Raw genomic sequence first — 21,504 nt, forward strand, 5'->3', positions numbered from 1 at the left:
TTCAAAAACATAAAAGGCATATATTTCTCAGGGGGTACAATGTGCTCACGTTTTCACACAGGGTACCTAACCATGTGTTCAGGAGGTTATATGTGTTCACATGATCCAACTGAAGAGGAGTATACAATGAATGTTCAAATAAAAAGGAACAACTAAATAAGGGAATATTAAGTTGAATTATATATTAGGGGTCTAGTGACTGAATAAAAAAACAAAAATCAATGGACTGTAGCTTAGCTCATTTGTTAACCTGTGCGGTAATTTCCACTTTTAAAAAAGGTCCATAAACAATTGTAATCATGTAACATAATAACAAACATGTAGTGCTTGCCCTTCCCAGGTCCAATACTATCTCTTTGCCGCTGCTCAGGTTCTGTTTTTAGTTAGGATTATAGCACACATCTCCGCTGCAGTCAGTCATTGGACTCAGCTGCTTGTGCTGTCTACTTTGGCAGAATTTCTGAGCGCCGTGATTGGCAGATTCAGTGATGAGCCCTGTAGTTGTGATATCGCCGCCGCAGCCTAAATAATGGGCCGAGCAAAGGGAAAGAGCTGTCACTGGACCCGGGGAGGGAGAGTACAGGATTATTTTAGATGATTGCAATAATTTCTGGAGTTTAATTTTCTCTATGTACCACTACAAAACAGTAGTATGTAAAACAAACGATATTCAATATTGTTGCATCTGTCTTGGCTATCAAAATGAAAGCTTAATTAACCTGTACAGTATTCTCCGTAAGGACACACAAAAATTGACATGTCAGAATTGCGGTTATTCGGTCATCATACTGACCTAGAAAAATGCAATAAAAGACAATCAGAACATACCATGTACCATAAATTGGTATCAATAAAAACATTGGTGCTTGTTAGCAATTGAAATGCCACTGTCAATTACTGACAATGGGATTGCGGAACCTTCTGAAGTCCACTATGGCTTCCATCTTCCTTCTATGAAGTCCAGTTTGTGGATAGAGATAATAGAAGAACGTAATTTTGTCTATAATTGTAACAAGTGACCAGGTTCAATTTTCCTAAAAGGGACTTTTAAAAAAATAAAATTAAAAATAAGAAAAAAATATAAACATTTTAATCACCCCTCTTCTCCTAATTTAATAATACAAAAATATTAATAGCATATTTGGTACGGCCAGCGTATGTAAAAGTCAGATTTTTCTAAATATAAAATTTGTAAACTGCATAAAGAAAAAAAAAATGAAATGCTAGAATTGGATTTTTGTTTTGTTGCCACACCTCCCCAAAAATCTGCAAATAAAAGCGATCAACTCATCATATGGCACCCCGAAATAGTATCACTAAAAAACATAACTGTGCCACGCACAAAACAGAGCCCACACAAAGCTCCATTGAAAAGTAAAAGTGTTCTTTGTCTTAGAAAATGGCTACAAAAAAACAATTTTATTTTTTTTACACATTTCTGAATCTTTTTTTTACCATTTAAAAAACAACTTTACATGTTTGGTATTGTAATGTTCTGGAGAGTCATATTGCCAGGTAATTTTTACCTCATAATGTCTGCTGTAAAAACGAGACCCAAAAACCGTTGCAGAATTGCATTTTTTGTTTTTCTTAATTTCACCGCACTTAGACTTTCCCCCGTTTTCCAGTACGTTGTATACAGTCAAAATGACAGCTTGTCCCACAAAAGGCAAAACCTCGTATAACTTTGTCGAGGGGGGGGGGGGGGAGTTGCCGCTCTCGGAAGACGGGAGGGGGAAAAAAAAAAAGGAAGCGCAAAAATGGAAAATTGCCTAGTTGGTAAGGGATTAATAATTTGATAAACATGGCTGGATAGGTCAGACCATAATTGGGTACTGAGGAAGCAAACTGCAATAGGAGCCTTCTTCTATTGCACATGTGTCAAACTCTGGCCCGTAGGATGATTATATTTGGCCCGCGACACCAGAACCACTACCCGTGTGTAGTGCCATTGTACTCTATTGAGGACTTTGTGGGGCCATTATTCTGTATGAAGGACTATGTGGAGCCCATTATTCTGTATACAGGATGGTGCATGGCTTTGTCCAAGTTTTTCATTTTGGCCCTCTGTGTGTTTTGAGTTTGACATCCCTGTTCTATTGCTTCCTCTACTCTGAGACTAAATAGGGCAATTCCACTCCCATGAGATCACACGTGTCAAGCTCCGGACCGTGGGCTAAATCTGGCCCGCAGGGTGGTTATATTTGGCCCCCAACACCAAAACTGCCACCCATATTTGAGGCCAATTATACTGTATGGAGGACTATGTTAGGCCCATGATACTGTATGGAGGACTCTGTGGGGCCCATGATACTGTATGGAGGACTCTGTGCTGCACATGATACTGTATGGAGGACTCTGTGGGGCCCATGATACTGTATGGAGGACTCTGTGCGGGCCCATGATACTGTATGGAGGACTCTGTGCGGGCCCATGATACTGTATGGAGGACTCTGTGGGGCCCATGATACTGTATGGAGGACTCTGTGCTGCACATGATACTGTATGGAGGACTCTGTGGGGCCCATGATACTGTATGGAGGACTCTGTGGGGCCCATGATACTGTATGGAGGACTCTGTGCTGCACATGATACTGTATGGAGGACTCTGTGGGGCCCATGATACTGTATGGAGGACTCTGTGCGGGCCCATGATACTGTATGGAGGACTCTGTGCGGGCCCATGATACTGTATGGAGGACTCTGCGGGCCCATGATACTGTATGCAGGACTCTGTGCGGGCCCATGATACTGTATACAGGACTCTGTGCGGGCCCATGATACTGTATGGAGGACTCTGTGCTGGCCCATGATGCTGTATGGAGGACTCTGTGCTGGCCCATGATACTGTATGGAGGACTCTGTGCGGGCCCATGATACTGTATGCAGGACTCTGTGCGGGCCCATGATACTGTATGCAGGACTCTGTGCGGGCCCATGATACTGTATGCAGGACTCTGTGCGGGCCCATGATACTGTATGCAGGACTCTGTGCGGGCCCATGATACTGTATGCAGGACTCTGTGCGGGCCCATGATACTGTATGCAGGACTCTGTGCGGGCCCATGATACTGTATGCAGGACTCTGTGCGGGCCCATGATACTGTATGCAGGACTCTGTGCGGGCCCATGATACTGTATGCAGGACTCTGTGCGGGCCCATGATACTGTATGCAGGACTCTGTGCGGGCCCATGATACTGTATGCAGGACTCTGTGCGGGCCCATGATACTGTATGCAGGACTCTGTGCGGGCCCATGATACTGTATGCAGGACTCTGTGCGGGCCCATGATACTGTATGCAGGACTCTGTGCGGGCCCATGATACTGTATGCAGGACTGTGCGGGCCCATGATACTGTATGCAGGACTCTGTGCGGGCCCATGATACTGTATGCAGGACTCTGTGCGGGCCCATGATACTGTATGCAGGACTCTGTGCGGGCCCATGATACTGTATGCAGGACTCTGTGCGGGCCCATGATACTGTATGCAGGACTCTGTGCGGGCCCATGATACTGTATGCAGGACTCTGTGCGGGCCCATGATACTGTATGCAGGACTCTGTGCGGGCCCATGATACTGTATGCAGGACTCTGTGCGGGCCCATGATACTGTATGCAGGACTCTGTGCGGGCCCATGATACTGTATGCAGGACTCTGTGCGGGCCCATGATACTGTATGCAGGACTCTGTGCGGGCCCATGATACTGTATGCAGGACTCTGTGCGGGCCCATGATACTGTATGCAGGACTCTGTGCGGGCCCATGATACTGTATGCAGGACGGCCCACAACTTTGTCGAAGATTTTCATTTTGGCCCTCTGTGTGTTTGAGTTTGACATCCCTACCTTAGAGTAAGAATATCGCATGATTAGACAATACAACTGATCACTGCGCATGCAAATTCTGTTTTGGATTACTCTTTTTACTTTATTTCATTTATATTTGGATACTTTTGAAATCCTATTATCATTGAAAGGAGCAATATAATGAGGTTGGGCTACTTGGATATCCTGTTTTCATATTATATCCTGTTTTAGGACACATCGACAAGTAAATTCACATGTTGTGGATTTTCTGTGAAGATTTGTGCACAGAAAATCAGCTGTGTATGGATATTTTCAATAAACAAAAAAACTTGTTGCAGATTGTATTGACACTTTGTTGCGAAACTTACCCTATGCAATGCAGAGAGTGACATACCCAGTGAAAACTTACAGAAGGAATTGGCATGCTGCATATTTAACTTTTTTTTTTTTTTTTGTTAGGGAAATTTCCTATTTTAAGATCTCAAAACCTTTGCTGCTTCTGCAATCTGTTGCTGATTTTCCACCTACAAATAAATTCTTATGGAAAATGCTCAGCAAATCTGAGTGTGCAGTAAATTTGATCTAAAACGTTGAAAATGTTTTCTGCTTGTAAACTGACTACGTAATGGTGATGGTACCCTGTATTGTCGCTTTTTTGTAAGCCTCAGGTCAAATTCAGATGTTTATGTATTATGGTCCCAGTACAGATCCAATATTGACAGCTTCATAGGCATATAGGAGGTGGTCAAGTTCGGGTCAGGAGACCAACAGTCAGTGTGTACCCGGGCTGTAATATGTCGACGTCTGAATGAGTTCTTAGGGGACAGCCTGACAGGGCAGCCGGCCGAGTGCATCTGAGACTCTACCGACCAACGGTCAGTTGCTAATCAATTTGGTTTCCAGTCATTCCGCTATTAGCCCATTGCTCTCTTCTGCCACCGCACCTCCCCTGCACTGTCCATACCCTAATGGCGCAGTCAGACGGCCGTAAAACACTGACAATTGCTATCAGTTTATTGGATAGCTCTCGGCCCAATGTTATACTGTGGAGCAGTGCAGATCTGCTATTTTTTATCTCGTGCCGATTCGGGTGGATCCAATGATTGGATCGTGCGCTCCCATACAATCCGATATCCGCGTACACGGAGAATGGAGAAATTAAGTTTTCCATCTTCTCCACAACTGTGCTCAGATTCTCTCATCACAGTAAGATGACACTCGGATGACACTGTGACAGAGTTTGAGCCGAGTGTCATTAGCATAATTAGCCCGATTCTCCCGTATGAGAGAATAGACGGCTGTGTGACCCCGGCCTTAGACTGGGTTCAGCCAGCCATATTCGGTCAATGTGCTGTCTTTGTGCTCATTGGAGAGCAGGCTGATCCAATAATGACTAGCGTGGCTGTGCAGCAGAATTTTTTTTCACCTTTAACGGGCCATCACAGCATGTGTCAGACAGAGCCGACTAGTATACGTAACTGCTGCAGCTCCTGCACCCGTCCACTTTGTGGACTAGCATACAGATCCAGGCCTGTCCACAGTTTACACACTTGACTGGCCCATATTTATTTATTTATTTTTTCCATAAAGCCGTCTGAACGCAGCCGTGTTCCGCTGAATTGGGCAGTCTGACATCCCATATGTGAATATTGCATTTCTCCTGCAGTGACCGCTCAAGGGAAATATACGCTGGCTGTAAGTTTCCTAGAAGCCGGACTCGTGGTAGCAGCTGATCGCCAGACTGGCCTCATTTCACAAAGGGCCTGTCAAGATGACACTTCTTCTTAATCTAATATATTGCAATATTACACGTTACAGTAAGGAAGTATGATCACTTTACATTCAGATCATAATCCATACTGACTTAAAGGGAGTGTGTCCTCAGAATATGACCTATTATTTAAATTGGGTTTTGTGTGAATTTGTCTTTTTTCCCCATATCACGATCTATATAAAGCCGGTTTCACACATCCCTGAAACATGGACTATTCTCACATTGGAAGACCTGGCCAATATGAAGGCATACATGGGCATAGCCGAAGCAGTCAGCTATGTTGGGATACTCTGCAATCGGACTTAACAAAATTTATGCACACTTTCAGGATTTGCCAGGCTGCATTCCCACAGCTAAATCCCGGAAAATCGCTTTAATAATAATTAGAAATTGTCACTGGGGCTATTTTAGTCTCATAATGCCTCTTGTTTCAGGAAATTCCCATGTCTGATTTACAGCTAATTTGTTTGCATCTAAAGAGAACCTGTCACTGTGAAAATGCCCTCCAGTCTGCAGATGTCATATGATAGAGCAGGAGGAGCTGAGTAGATTGACATAGTTTTGTGAGAAAACAATCTGTATTTTTTTATCCATTAATCCTCTGCTCTTTCTGGGATTTTTGGTCCAGTGGGCGGTCCTATCAATGACTGACAGCTACCTATTAGTGTTGAGCAAACGTGCTTGGATAAGGCGTTATCTGAGCATGCTTGTGTGCTAACCTAGCATCTTCTACGTGCTCAAAAAATATGAGCATGTAAAAAACAAAACAAAAAAACATGTAGGGGTTGCCTGTTCGTTAACCAATCCTTGAATGTGTTGCAGCTGTCAAACAGCGACGAGACATACTGCTACGGTGACGCGAACATATTTGACAACCACTTTGAAGATACTCGGTTAGCACACGAGCATGCTCAGATAATCCCTTAACCAAGTACGTTCGCTCAACACTAATAGGTAGCTGTCAGTCACTGATAGGACCACCGACTGGACCGAAAATCCCAGAAAGAGCAGAGGATTAAATGATTAAAAATACAGCTCATTTTCTCACAAAACAATATGTCAATCTACTGAGCTCCTCCTGCTCTACAAGATGGTGCCTGCAGATTAGACTGCATTTTCATAGTGACCGGTTCCCTTTAGGTATCTAATGAGCATGTACAAAGGGGAGCTATGAAATCACCTAGTGTAAATTTTGGATCCCATATTATCAGCTGTAAGCTGTAGAGGTGTTACCTGTTGTCATAATCCTTCCTCTGATGATAATGAGTTTGCTGAAAACTCTTACATAGAGGACAGGGAGTACTAGTGTGAAAATTGGAAGATTTCTAATTTTGTTTTTAAATACAGGTTGTGATGTGAAAACGAACTGACAAAAATTAATTCATACATGTAACACAAAAACCTGATTTAATGTTATTTTCTTGATGATACATTTATTTAGTTTATTCTCTTATAAAGCGCCATTAATCCCACAGCGCTTTACTGACATCAGCACTGTCCCCATTGGGGCTCATAATCTATATTCCCTCTCAATATGTCTTTGGAGTGTGAAAGGAAACCAGAGAACCCGGAGGAAACCCACACAAATACGGGGAGAACATACAAACTCCTTGCAGATGTTGTCCTTGGTGGGATTTGAACCCAGGACCTGCTGCAAGGCTGCAGTGATAACCACTGAGCCACCGTGCTGCCCCTATATATTTCTTCCCACACTCCAAAGACATACTGATAGGGTGTTTAGAGTACAGTTTCCCTGTAGGAGAGAAAATTAAAGCGTAATAGAAAAAAGTTTTTTAAATATTAAAAAAATAAAATCAATTGCTCTTCTTTTCCCAGTGCGAAAATAAATGAAATAGAAAAACATCAAAGCATTGAATTTACCCCAAAATGGTACCATTTTCTGTGTACATGCTACATTTCCCTTTATCAGGCACATGTGCTCAGTTCATATGTGCCCATTCACTTGCTCAGGAAGTATTTGCCCGCAATGATAAAGGTTTCTTTGCAGTAGCCTGCTGTGCTTTCCTATACATTAAAACAAACAGTATTGCAGCGCAGGGCTCTGTCTGGTGAATGGTCAAGTGACATTGGTGAATGGCTGCGGTTCCGGTGCATCCCATGAGTGTCACAGGTCTTCTGCAGTCGAATGATGGCTGCTGGTTGGTTTTACTAATTCTTTAGATTGGACATATGCTCTAACGCAGAGTTGAGCAATTACCGGTAATTTTCCCGAGGGGCCACATTATTATTATTATAGCACCATTTATTCCATGGAGCTTTACATGTCAAAAAAGGGTATACATACAAAAACTATGATCTTTAACAAAATGTGACATCAGCGACTGGTACAGAAGGAGCGAGGACCCTGCCCACGAGGGCTCACAGTCTACAAGGGATGGGTGAGGATACAGTAGGTGGGACACATGAGAGACCGTGACTGTTGTGGAGGGCCAAACCAATAGGCTGAAATTAATTCTGCTCAATATTAATATTAACATATTAATATAAAATAATTATCACTTAGTATTGAGCAGAATGAAGTATGCTGACATCCCCCTATATAACTTATGAGCCCGCCTATATACTGTGTGATCCTGCACACAACTCCCTATATACCATGAGCCTGCACACAGCCCCTATATACAGTATGAGCCCCCACATAGCCTGTCTATATACAGTATGAGCCCCCACGTAGCCTCTCTCTATACAGTATGAGCCCCCACGTAGCCTCTCTCTATATAGTATGAGCCCCCACGTAGCCTCTCTCTATACGGAATGAGCCCCCACGTAGCCTCTCTCTATACGGAATGAGCCCCCACGTGGCCTCTCTATATACTGGATGAGCCCCCACGTGGCCTCTCTATATACTGGATGAGCCCCCACGTGGCCTCTCTATATACAGGATGAGCAACCACGTGGCCTCTCTATATACAGGATGAACCGCCACGTGGCCCCTCTATATACAGGATGAGTCCCCACGTGGCCCCTCTATATACAGGATGAGCCCCCACGTGGCCGCTCTATATACAGGATGTGCCTCCCACGTGGCCTCTTGATATGCAGCACGAGCCCCCTCGTGGCCTCTTTATATGCAGCATGAGCCCCCTCGTGGCCCCTTTATATGCAGCACGAGCCCCCTCGTGGCCCCTTTATATGCAGCACGATCCCCCTCGTGGCCCCTTTATATGCAGCACGAGCCCCCTCGTGACCCCTTTATATGCAGCACGAGCCCCCTCGTGGCCCCTTTATATGCAGCACGAGCCCCCTCGTGGCCCCTTTATATGCAGCACGAGCCCCCTCGTGGCCTCTTTATATGCAGCATGAGCCCCCTCGTGGCCCCTTTATATGCAGCACGAGCCCCCTCGTGGCCCCTTTATATGCAGCACGAGCCCCCTCGTGGCCCCTTTATATGCAGCACGAGCCCCCTCGTGACCCCTTTATATGCAGCACGAGCCCCCTCGTGGCCCCTTTATATGCAGCACGAGCCCCCTCGTGGCCCCTTTATATGCAGCACGAGCCCCCTCGTGGCCCCTTTATATGCAGCACGAGCCCCCTCGTGGCCCCTTTATATGCAGCACGAGCCCCCTCGTGGCCCCTTTATATGCAGCACGAGCCCCCTCGTGGCCCCTTTATATGCAGCACGAGCCTCCTCGTGGCCCCTTTATATGCAGCACGAGCCCCCTCGTGGCCCCTCTATATGCAGCACGAGCCCCCTCGTGGCCCCTCTATATGCAGCACGAGCCCCCTCGTGGCCCCTCTATATGCAGCACGAGCCCCCTCGTGGCCCCTCTATATGCAGCACGAGCCCCCTCGTGGCCCCTCTATATGCAGCACGAGCCCCCTCGTGGCCCCTCTATATGCAGCACGAGCCCCCTCGTGGCCCCTTTATATGCAGCACGAGCCCCCTCGTGGCCCCTTTATATGCAGCACGAGCCCCCTCGTGGCCCCTTTATATGCAGCACGAGCCCCCTCGTGGCCCCTTTATATGCAGCACGAGCCCCTTCGTGGCCCCTCTATATGCAGCACGGGCCCCCTCGTGGCCCCTCTATATGCAGCACGGGCCCCCTCGTGGCCCCTCTATATGCAGCACGGGCCCCCTCGTGGCCCCTCGTGGCCCCTCTATATGCAGCACGGGCCCCCTCGTGGCCCCCTCTATATGCAGCACGGGCCCCCTCGTGGCCCCCTCTATATGCAGCACGGGCCCCCTCGTGGCCCCTCTATATGCAGCACGGGCCCCCTCGTGGCCCCTCTATATGCAGCACGAGCCCCCTCGTGGCCCCCTCTATATGCAGCACGAGCCCCCTCGTGGCCCCTCTATATGCAGCACGAGCCCCCTCGTGGCCCCCTCTATATGCAGCACGGGCCCCCTCGTGGCCCCTCTATATGCAGCACGAGCCCCCTCGTGGCCCCCTCTATATGCAGCACGAGCCCCCTCGTGGCCCCCTCTATATGCAGCACGAGCCCCCTCGTGGCCCCTTTATATGCAGCACGAGCCCCCTCGTGGCCCCCTCTATATGCAGCACGAGCCCCCTCGTGGCCCCTTTATATGCAGCACGAGCCCCCTCGTGGCCCCCTCTATATGCAGCACGAGCCCCCTCGTGGCCCCTCTATATGCAGCACGAGCCCCCTCGTGGCCCCCTCTATATGCAGCACGAGCCCCCTCGTGGCCCCTCTATATGCAGCACGGGCCCCCTCGTGGCCCCCTCTATATGCAGCACGGGCCCCCTCGTGGCCCCTCTATATGCAGCACGGGCCCCCTCGTGGCCCCTCTATATGCAGCACGAGCCCCCTCGTGGCCCCTCTATATGCAGCACGAGCCCCCTCGTGGCCCCCTCTATATGCAGCACGAGCCCCCTCGTGGCCCCTCTATATGCAGCACGAGCCCCCTCGTGGCCCCCTCTATATGCAGCACGAGCCCCCTCGTGGCCCCCTCTATATGCAGCACGGGCCCCCTCGTGGCCCCCTCTATATGCAGCACGGGCCCCCTCGTGGCCCCTCTATATGCAGCACGGGCCCCCTCGTGGCCCCTCTATATGCAGCACGAGCCCCCTCGTGGCCCCTCTATATGCAGCACGAGCCCCCTCGTGGCCCCTCTATATGCAGCACGAGCCCCCTCGTGGCCCCTCTGTATGCAGCACGAGCCCCCTCGTGGCCCCTCTATATGCAGCACGAGCCCCCTCGTGGCCCCCTCTATATGCAGCACGAGCCCCCTCGTGGCCCCCTCTATATGCAGCACGAGCCCCCTCTATATGCAGCACGGGCCCCCTCGTGGCCCCCTCTATATGCAGCACGGGCCCCCTCGTGGCCCCTCTATATGCAGCACGGGCCCCCTCGTGGCCCCTCTATATGCAGCACGAGCCCCCTCGTGGCCCCTCTATATGCAGCACGAGCCCCCTCGTGGCCCCTCTATATGCAGCACGAGCCCCCTCGTGGCCCCTCTATATGCAGCACGAGAAAAAAGTTGTGACTTGGAAGGGAAGGAAAAAAAAATGTCAAGAAAAATTGTTCCTGCTAGGAAGGGGTTAAATCTGTCAGAGATTTACACTGGGGCCCAGTGAGGCACCTGCACTAAGCAGCATGGTTGCTTTTAGCAGTCAGAACCATAGGCAAAGGCATGAAGCCGAGGGTGTGTGTGGGGCCCGAGCTGGACAGCACCATGCCGCAGTCACCAAACAGTCGACACTTTGTTGGATTGGCCCTGAAAACATTCTTCCGAGGTCACACACCAATTGGTTTTCCATTTAACTATCCAGCCTGAACAGTTGGCTGAAACGTTTCTTTGTTGGAATGAACTTGACAAGGAATTTGGTGGAGAAAAGAAAAAAAAAAGCAGGGAAAAGGCACAAACATAAAATAAAGAGCTGTACGTTGCAGCAGAAGTGGGATATCAAAGGTGATGAGTACTATCCACCGACCCAAGCAATTCCAATAACTAGTGTTATGGCCTCTGTGTGCCATGGCAGATCCTGTGTGGTACAAAGAGCTCATTAACCTTATTCTATTGGCTGGGGCTTGTGTAGCATTGTTATGCTAATGAGACCTGCAGCCAATCAGCGCCCATTATTGGCTGCTGCACTCTTACTTCCCTGGGTCGAATGTCAAACTAGCGGAAAAAGTGAGAGCGCAGGAGCCCAGTAATGGCCGCTGATTGGCTGCAGGGTTTACCTCATGGCGTAACTATTCCACACAAACCCTGGCAGACCCGGCGCTGACAACACTGGAATGGCGCTGGTGTGGGATGTGGGTATATATCGTATTTTCTTTTATTTAAAAGAGGGACTACTTAATTTAAAAGGGTTATCCCGGTAGTGTACTCCTTTAAAAGCCTCTTAAGTTCTTGAGAGTGGAAAGGATTTTTAATAGGTGAAATGTAAAGTTGCCTGTTTTTGCAAGCACTTTACAATTTTAAAGACTTGAGACAACCCCTTTAAGTAATTAAACTTCCATGGAGGCTGCTATCTTGGTTAAACACTTCCTCCCTGAATTGTCTGTTTAGGTGGTAGTTAATTTACAAAGGAATGTAAGCCTGTTAGTGTCTCCATGTGTTAAATGGGGTTTTCCAGCATTTATTTTTAGTCTATACTCTTGGTTATGTAACATCAGAACATCACCTTTGGACAGCATTGTGTCTCAGTGGTTATTATTATTATATTGTGGTTAGCACTTTTGCTTGGCAGCGCTGAGGTCCTGGGTTCAAATCTCACCAAGGACATCTGCAAGGAGTTTATATGTTCTCCCTGTGTTTGTTTGGGTTTCCTCCAACACCCCAAAGACATACTAATAGGGAATCTAGATTGTGATCCCCAATGGGGACAGTGATGATGTCTATGAAGCGCTATGGAATTAATGGCGCTATATAAGTGAGTAAAATAAATCCGCCTTATTTTCCCACTGCTGTTCCAGTGCTGCTTCTCTGCCATAGCTTCTGACCTTTGTTGACATAGCTGTAGTGGTGGCTGCAGTCACCACTACTGCACGCTGCAGCCAATCACTGGGCTCAGTGGTCATGCCTGCAAGGATCTAGGGCAGCGCAGGAGTGCTAGTTGGTAGGTAAGACTGATTATTGTATTTTTCACAGATCAAGTCTGTACACTAATGTCTAAATGTGTACATTAATTTGAACAGAGATTTACACTGTTACACAGGCAAGCATTTTATAAGTAGCTGTATATATCACTATTAAAAAGTACATAAAATAAAACCAATCCTTACAACAAAAAAAAGCAACACAAAGTGTAATTATTCTGAGGCTAGCTCCACAACTGAGTAGAGACAAGTATAAGAAACATAAGTGCTGACAATAACCCCAACCAGGAAAGCGTCTACCTCTGCTGTCATATGGTTTCCTATTTAACCTGACCACCCTCTTTTCCAGCAGCTTCAGGATACGTGGTCCTTACTTTTTCTATGCATTTGAACAAAAATGTAGTTACAGGCAGTTTTCCTTTTAAAATATAGTTCTCCATCCATAAATGGGCACATTTGCCACACTGTTGGTTATGACTGGATGACATCCGGCATGGTTGTTACTGTAGTGCCCCTATTAGATGTCTGCAAATTAAGAACCTTGGTTTTTACTTTTAAAGGGTTATTCCTGCTTGGTGATTGGTGGGAGTCGGACCTCTGGGACCCCCACTGATCCTGAGAACAGGGCTTAGAATGGGGTGATTTGATACGTGTACAGTCATTCTACTGATTAACCAGTTATCCTATAGTTGATGTCGTAAAATGAATGGGGAAACTCTTTAAGGCTAAGTACACACGAAGCGTTTTTGATGCGTTTTCTTGGCAGTTTTTACCCTGCGAAAACGCTTGTTAATAGGATGCAGGAGTTTCCGCTCAGGATTACCATTGCGGTAAAAGACGCAGCATAACTATCGCGCCCATTGACTATAATTGAACCACATCAAATCCGCAGGTATCATATTTATACCTGCGGATTTGATGCATTTCAATTAAAGCCAATAGGCGTGAAGTCGCTGCAGAAACGCGGTGTGGGTGGTACCCGGTCGGCCAAGGAGGAGTACTACTCCCCTCATCCGACCGCCACTCCCACTGATAACAGCGAGAGCTTCGCTGCTGAGGGGAGCAGTAGTTCTCCTCTGCAGAGCCAGGAACCATCAACGGTAAAAAACAAAAAAAAGAACTTATACTCACCTGTCCGGCACCCCCCCGTGTCCTCCTGGTCCTGATCCTGGTCCCCGGCGAACCTCTCTCCTCGGCGGCCAACGGTACACTGCAGGGAGTGTGCTCGCTCCCAGCAGAGTACTGTGCTGCCAGGACCTGCAGTTACGTGAGCGATCAGCTGATCGCTCACGTGATTTCACCGCGGGAAAATTCAGAAGAATGTTCCCATGGTGGTGAGCTGACCGGGGCTTCAGCTGATGAACCCCAGTCACATTCTGCAGCAGCATGTATACTGACAGGAGTGATTTTACACCCGTCAGTATACATTGCTGGCTTCTACAGCCGTGACATCAGTGATTGCTGATGTCACTGCTGTAGAAGTGTCTCGGATCGCCGAGGGACAATCGGCGGTAATCGTGTACTGTGTCGTTGACGGCAGACAGGTGAGGGATATGGTTGTTTGTTTTTTTTACTTTTTTTCAGAAGATCGATGGCTTCGCGGACAGCGTGCAATAAATTTTGTTTTTTTAAAAAAGTGTCTTTTTTTAATTTCATTATAACACTTTATTCTGGCCGTGTATTTATTGAAAAAGCGCCGACAACTTTACTACGCGGTTGGTAATGGGGGTGTCTTATAGCCGCCCTCCATTACTTACCTGGGCTTCGCGTCAGCCGCCAATACAAGGCTAATGTGAACTCCAATCCCATTACCCCACTCACCACCGCTACAGGGCAGTAGGAAGAGTGGAGGCTAAGCGCCAGATTTGGCGCATCTTATGGATGCCCCATTTCTGGGACTTCTGAGCGGTGATATTATTAGTCACGGAGGGGGCTAGTATTCATGGTGCCTTCCCTGGCTATTAATATCAGCCCGCAGCTGTCTGTTTAGCCTTTTCTGGTTAGATTTTATTAGGGCACCCTGCTTCAATTTTTCTGGGGTCCCCCTGTAATCTAGCCAGTAAAAACTAAACAAACAGCTGTGGGCTGATATTAATAGCCAGGGAGCATTGTTTGCTAATGGCCCCTTCCCCAGCTACTAATATCAGCCCCCAGCGGTCAGCTTTCCCACTGCTGGTTATAAAAATGACGCGGGAGCCCACACTATTTTTTTAAAATTTTAGGCTCTGTGTCAACGAGCCGGACGTAGCAGCGCTTTGGACGCAAATTTTTTGTGTTCACTGTACCATGCGGTTTTATCGCATTCAATACTTTCTAGTGGTCAAATTTCTGTTGCGGAGACTAGTGACTCCGCAAGAGAATTTTACATACTTCGGTCCTGAAAGACGCGTCGCATGTCAGTGTTCATGGGTGATCTGCAGCCTCTGATGCCCATCCACTGTGCTGTAACATCTGGATGCTGTGGGTTTGACGCTGTATAAACGCGCAGCGTCAAACCTGGAGGGGCTCTTGATCGTTGCCACGTACCCAAACTGACCCACAGCATGTCTATTTCTGTAGCGGACACGCTAGTCTCCACTGCATATTTTGACTGATTTGAAGTGTCATTATATGAGGTGGAGTCACATGTACCGACAAAAGTGCGGCATTAGAACACTGTTTTGGACGCAGAAAAAATACGCTTCTTGCTGTTCGTGGGGACGTAGCGGCTAACGAAACAGCTGTGAGCTGTTAATAATGGCCAGGGACCATATTTGCCTAATGGCACCTTCATAGGTTAAAAATAGCAGCTCACAGCTGCGGCATAAATTACTTGAATAGAAATGCTAATGAAGATTGGGTGAATGGAACTAGCTGACACCTAGTTCTTTTGTTTGATGATGACAAGGTGTCAATTGGACCCTTTTATGAGCAAAGCGTTAAACACAGACACAGAGCAAACACTTTATTTGAAATATAACAGACACATTCTTTAATCATTTACATTAACCAATATACTCACCCCAGTTCTGATTGTAATCCAAGGTTTAAACTAATGTCCCACCATATAACTTTATTTAGCTCCAAAAAGCATTCATTGATGTACAAAAACGCTTCACAAAACGCATCAAAAACCCCATCAAAATCGTACGTTTTTTTTGCAGCATTTTTCCTGCCAAGGAGATGCAGAAACGCTCAGAAAAATTCTGCTTCAAATCCTGATCGTGCACAGATAGCCTTAGGGTATGTGCACATGACATCTTTTTCAGACAGATTCCGATCCTTTACCAGCCTAAGTACTAAAATGCACAAATGAATGAACATATGCATTCCTATGTATAAAAGACTGCTGTTAATATGCTCAGGTTTTCGAGTGCCTTTTAACCACTTAATTTTTTTCTTAGACGCCAAGTGGCTAAAAGTGTCTTGTCCATTTAACAGGCGTTTTCCGCTCTGAAGACGCTCTGTACAATTTAAGGACACGATGGTATATTACAGTGCAGTCATAGCCAAAAGCTTTGAGACTGACACAAATTTTGGTTTTCAGTTTGCTGCTTCAGTGTTCGTAGATCATTTAGTCAGATGTTTCTATAGTTACTGAAGTTAAATTCTAAGCATTTTATAGGTTTTTACACTTTTATTGACAAGTAAATCAAGTTTGTAAAAAGACAAAATTTAAAAGGTTCACACAGTGTCTTTGCTGCTTTTTTTTCTGCAAATGAGAATTTGCGTTTTGCAGTAGAAGCAAACCCCATGAGATTTCAGAAAAGGTTTTGGCTGCAGAAAAAAGTGCTGAGTATGAATATAGCTTTATACTTTTTGCCCTGGCATGCTGGACCTTAGTTTCTGGGCCAAATCCTATTTATTATGCTTATATAGCGCCATCATATTCTGCAGCACTTTACAGACCTGAACCCAATCGAGATGGTTTGGGGTGAGTTGGACCGCAGAGTGAAGGCAAAAGGGCCAACAAGTGCTAAGCATCTCTGGGAACTCCTTCAAGATTGCTGGAAGACCATTTCCGGTGACTACCTCTTGAAGCTCATCAAGAGAATGCCAAGAGTGTGCAAAGCAGTCATCAAAGCAATAGGTGGTTTCTTTGAAGAACCTAGAATATAAGACATATTTTCAGTTGTTTCACACTTTTTTGTTACGTATATAATTCCACATGTGTTAATTCATAGTTTTGATGCCTTCAGTGTGAATGTACAATTTTCATAGTCAAGAAAATACAGAAAAATCTTTAAATGAGAAGGTGTGTCCAAACTTTTGGTCTGTACTATACTTGCTGTCACGCTCAGGTCCAGAGAGCCGCCGGCCAGTCCGTGCACTGCGATGCGATCGTCATCCGTGTTCTACGGCCATTTGCACACTAAGCGTCAGGTTTTGCGCACTAAGCGTCAGACAAAAGCTGTTTGCGTTTTTAGAGCGCTTTACAGTTTCTCATTGCTTTCTATGGATAACAAAGGTGAAAGAATTGACTTTCTGCAATTCTCAAAATCAGTCAGAAACCCCCCCCCCCCAGATATGTACATGACGCTTCTGAAATCTCAGCTTTTGCTGATACTGTAAAACTCAGCTTCTTGTTTGCATTTGAAAAAAAAGCAGCAAAAACAGTGTGTGTGTGAACATAGCCTAAAGGTGAACACTGTAAATATTGAGTCTTTTCATGACCTTGATATATTTGTAATTATAAAAGTGTAAAAACGTGAAAAATGCTTCTAATTGTACTTCAGTAACCATAGAAACATCCAACTAAAAGATCTAAAAACATAGAAGCAGCAAACTTTCTTAAAATCAACAATTGTCAGTCTCAATATTTGGCCCTGACTTACATAACAATGGAGTTACAGGAAATCAGTCAGTAGGATTAACCTTCCAAAGCCGTCTATATAGGCATGTAGGTCATAGAAAGCTGAATAAAATTATATCTTTATATCTGGGATCTGATGTCTTATTCCAGATAAATTCTTGATTTTCTTATATGTTCAGGACTATTGGCTGGACACTGATCTATATGAGAATCTGTCTCCAGAGCTTTTTTTTTTTTTTTTTTTATTATTATAAGGGTGCGTTACCAGTGTGATGTTGTGAAGACCCGGGGTATTCCGTGGGCGTAATACTACTCAGACAACACAGGGTGAGGGTAAAACAGTGTGGCAATACTTTATTGAACCACCAAATGGACAGTAAACTCAGAACAGTCCCAGCAAATGCCCAAGATGGTGCAACATTACACAGTCTCACCCTTCCGCTAACCCGCCTGGCATAGGACAACTGCGACATTGGGGCCAACTACCTCAACCAGTGTCCCCCCGCTTTTGGCGGGCTCCCACCGAGAGTAGGTAGCAGCAAACTTAAAAAGCTGGTTGTCCATCAAGGTACAAGGCCAGGCTCTGGCCCTTCCGAGAGTTTCCATGCGACCAGCTGGTCCCAGTTTGGCTTCTCCAAATGTCTCCATGGGTTCCAGGCAATAGGAACCTGGAGCCCACCTGGCAACCCCAAACAACATATCCATGGGGCCAGGTGACTTCATCGTCCCAACCTCCTCTCCCCAAATGTATCCATGGGCTCTCTGATGGTCTATTGAGCAGATCTGTATCTTTCCAGTCAGGGCCATATACCCTTAGGCCAGAATCATGTAGAATCCAAATCTATGTCTCTTTGGTTAAAGCCATGCTACCAAGCTGATAGTCTGAGAGAGTCAGATCTTTGATTCAGGCAGACTTTACAAGGAAAATCAGAGGCACATGTCCTTTTTAAGTACACATCCACAGGTCATGGGTTAGGTCAAGATATTATTCCACAGGGCTCAGGTCTCATTGTTTGTGTATTTAATCAATTTACATAGTTGGTATAGCGTGGGGCTCTTGTAAATAAGCTAGCTAGCTTCGTATAATATGCTATTAGCATAGTAACAAACATCATTGTTCACAGACCAATAGAAGACAACGTTCAGGGTTATACAAATAGCGGTCTGTCCTTCTTGATCAGTCAACACAAACACAATAGTGTATTTCTCTTGGCTTAACAAATCTAATCGTCTGACTGATTAGGATTATAAGGTGTATCGTCACAGATGTGTAATGGCCGACACTTTGCTCTCAATGACAGTCAGCTCTGTAGTGAGATCAGGGCAGACACAGTACGGCAGGGCTGAACTTTGTCTCATTATAGACTTTTGCAGCAGCACTTGTCCTCTTGTAGTGCTGTCAGATCTGCTGCAGAGCTGTGCTTGATTATAGCGAACACAGTACAGCAGAGCTGAACCTTGTCTCATTGCAAACACATTTCCAGTTGCCTTCTTACAGATCTGTCAGCTCTGCTCCCCCACACCCCACCCCTCCTTCGGCTTCCTGTGAGATGGAGGCTGAAGCACTGTGTGAGGACTGCAGCTGCATATGTGTTTGTAATGAGACAAAGTTCACTTCTTCTGTACTGTTAGCTCTGCAGTCACTGCAGAGCTGTGTGTGATTATAATTGAGAGCAAAGTGTCAGTCATTATATGTCTCACATTGTTGGCGCCAGTAAATAAAAAAAAAAGTGCCAAAAACGTCTAAAAAACTTGAAAAAAAACAACAAAAAAATGTTAAAAATGCGCTCAAGAAACAAACAGACAAGCAAAAACTGTCTCCTCAGGAGATAAAACACTGGCATTTCCAAAAGAATCGTCCCCGTCATGTTTGCCTTGCGTAAGCACACAGTGCCCTGAATGGTAAGGCAGACTCTGCAGAAAGGCTCTGAAAAGTCCAGATAAGGCGAGTAATGCACGTGTGAAAATACACTGCCTGTGAAACTTTTGTTAATTTGACAGGTTATTGGTTGTGTGATTTGGCGTTTTCGTTGTGACAAATATGTTAGCTAACTTCTTGTTTTCCTTTCCTAAAACATTTGTTTTTTCTCTCCCTCAGCTTCCAATTAAAGCTGGGCAGCAGAATACACACACCAAAGTCAGCATGGAGCACAACAAAGAGTGTCTCATCAACATTTCCAAGTACAAGTTTTCTCTGGTCATAAGTGGACTCACACACATCCTAAAAAACGTCAACAACATGGTAAGTATGAAGCCGATGGCTGCAGTAATGGTCTGGGTAGTGACTTTTACTTTGCTAGTTATGAGTACGGTAAGTCCAGGTCAGTTCCTAGTAATAAGCATGTGGTGCACTGGCTGCAAAACAGCTTTGTGTAGTCAAAAACAAAACTTTTATTGAAGTGAACCTGTCACCATGAAGATGCAGAGCAATCTGCAGGCATCATGTTATAGAGCTGGAGGAGCTGAGTAGATTGATATATAGGTTTGTGAGAAAAGATTCAGTGTAACCATTAATCCTTTAATCCTCTGCTCTTTCTGGGATGTTCAGTCCAGTGTGAGGTCCGATCAGTGACTGACAGCTACCTCTGTATGCCCTCGTATACAAAGAAAGCTGTCAGTCACTGATATTTTCACACAGACCTATATATCAATCTACTCAGCTCCTTCTGCTCTATAACTTGAACTGCATTTTCATACAGTCTATATTTTTTCCCAATGGGATTGAATGAAGCTTTCATGTATGTGAGACTTGTGAAAACAACAAGGAAGACGAAGGCCTCAGGCTGTATGATAGCTGTATTTCCCCCAAGATATAGTAAAATATTTTTTTCTTAATGTTTTTAATTTTTCCTTAATGGGGTTCTTTCCTAGAATAGATCATCAATATCAGATACGCTGCCCCCACCCCCACTGATTAGCGGATGTAAGCCATGAACAGAGCCAGAATAGCACCGTTCTGTTCACAATGTAGTGGCTACTGCCGAGAACTGTAGCTCCACTCCTAGTAAATTCAATAAGGGCTGTGAAGCTCATGAGAACGGCCACTACATAGTTCTCATGAGCTTCACAGCCCTTATTGAATTTCATAGGAGCGGAGCTACAGTTCTCGGCAGTGGCCACTACACTGTGAACGAAGCTGTGTTCTGGCTCTGTTCATGGTTTACATCTGCTGATGGATGGTGGTGCTGAGTATCTGTCACTCACTGATCTTTTGCTGATTACCTGTCATATAGGTAAGTCATTTATATCTTAAAAGGAGCCTGTCACCCCCAAAATGCATTTTAAATGTGGCATACAGTTTTGTAAGGGTGCAATAAAGCCACCTCATTTGCATATGAATTAAGTTACTTTCTCAGGCAGTGTAACAGTAACGGGTATTGTGCTAGTATGGTTGTTATATGGGCTAAGTCCCCTACAACACTGTATAGCCCATTTAAAATACAGTTTGGGTTGACTGACTCCTTTTAAGCTCAGACAAGCCGTTTAATATAAATATTCATCAACTATATTTATAATGTCTCCATGTGTGTTTTCTACAGAGGATATATGGAGAAGCTGCCGAAAAGAATTTATACTTGTCTCAACTGATAATATTGGATACACTGGAAAAATGTCTTGCTGGGGTGAGTATTTGTAAGCCTAGAGGTTTCTGAGCGATGTAAATGCGCGGCGACCACTTTCCAAGCCCTTGTTAGGATCTGGGTACATCAGTATTGTGATGTTTAGTCAAAAATCTTGTGGGAGCAAAATAAATTAAATGGCAGAATATCAACTTTGATTTGCTCAGACTTTGTAACTGCTCCAGAGAACACAGAAACCACGAGACATTGAGCTGTTAGACATATGGAAAAGTGACATGATCAACACTGATGTGCAAAACTTCTGACATTGATATTATAGAAAAATAGTTTATACGTATGAAAAATTGCTTGTGCTATTTGGCCGTGTATGTTCTGAACGCATGTGCACAAACCACTCTCAAAATGCAAAGACCATTGAATTGGAAGACAGTGGGGACAGAGTCACAATGTGAAATGAAGGCCATTTCTTGTAAGCAACATTAGTTTCTTTCGATGCAAGCAATTCTAGTAAAAATAGTGT

General features: G+C 45.5%; 1 protein-coding gene across 3 annotated transcripts in view; it reads left to right on the forward strand.

Moving 5' to 3' along the window:
• The window catches only part of NF1 (neurofibromin 1), a 224,132-nt gene that overhangs the window by 6,582 nt on the left and 196,046 nt on the right, over window positions 1-21,504 (forward strand). For all 3 annotated transcript variants that reach the window (XM_073664574.1, XM_073664575.1, XM_073664576.1), the window contains exons 2-3: window positions 19,502-19,645; window positions 20,943-21,026. In XM_073664574.1, the coding sequence (XP_073520675.1) occupies window positions 19,502-19,645; window positions 20,943-21,026 (228 nt within the window). The remainder of the gene's footprint in view (window positions 1-19,501; window positions 19,646-20,942; window positions 21,027-21,504) is intronic.

The sequence above is a fragment of the Phyllobates terribilis genome, unplaced genomic scaffold, assembly GCF_046119375.1.
Source record: "Phyllobates terribilis strain yellow unplaced genomic scaffold, ASM4611937v1 Scaffold_2__4_contigs__length_985480577, whole genome shotgun sequence".
NCBI classification, from domain to species: Eukaryota; Metazoa; Chordata; class Amphibia; order Anura; family Dendrobatidae; genus Phyllobates; species Phyllobates terribilis.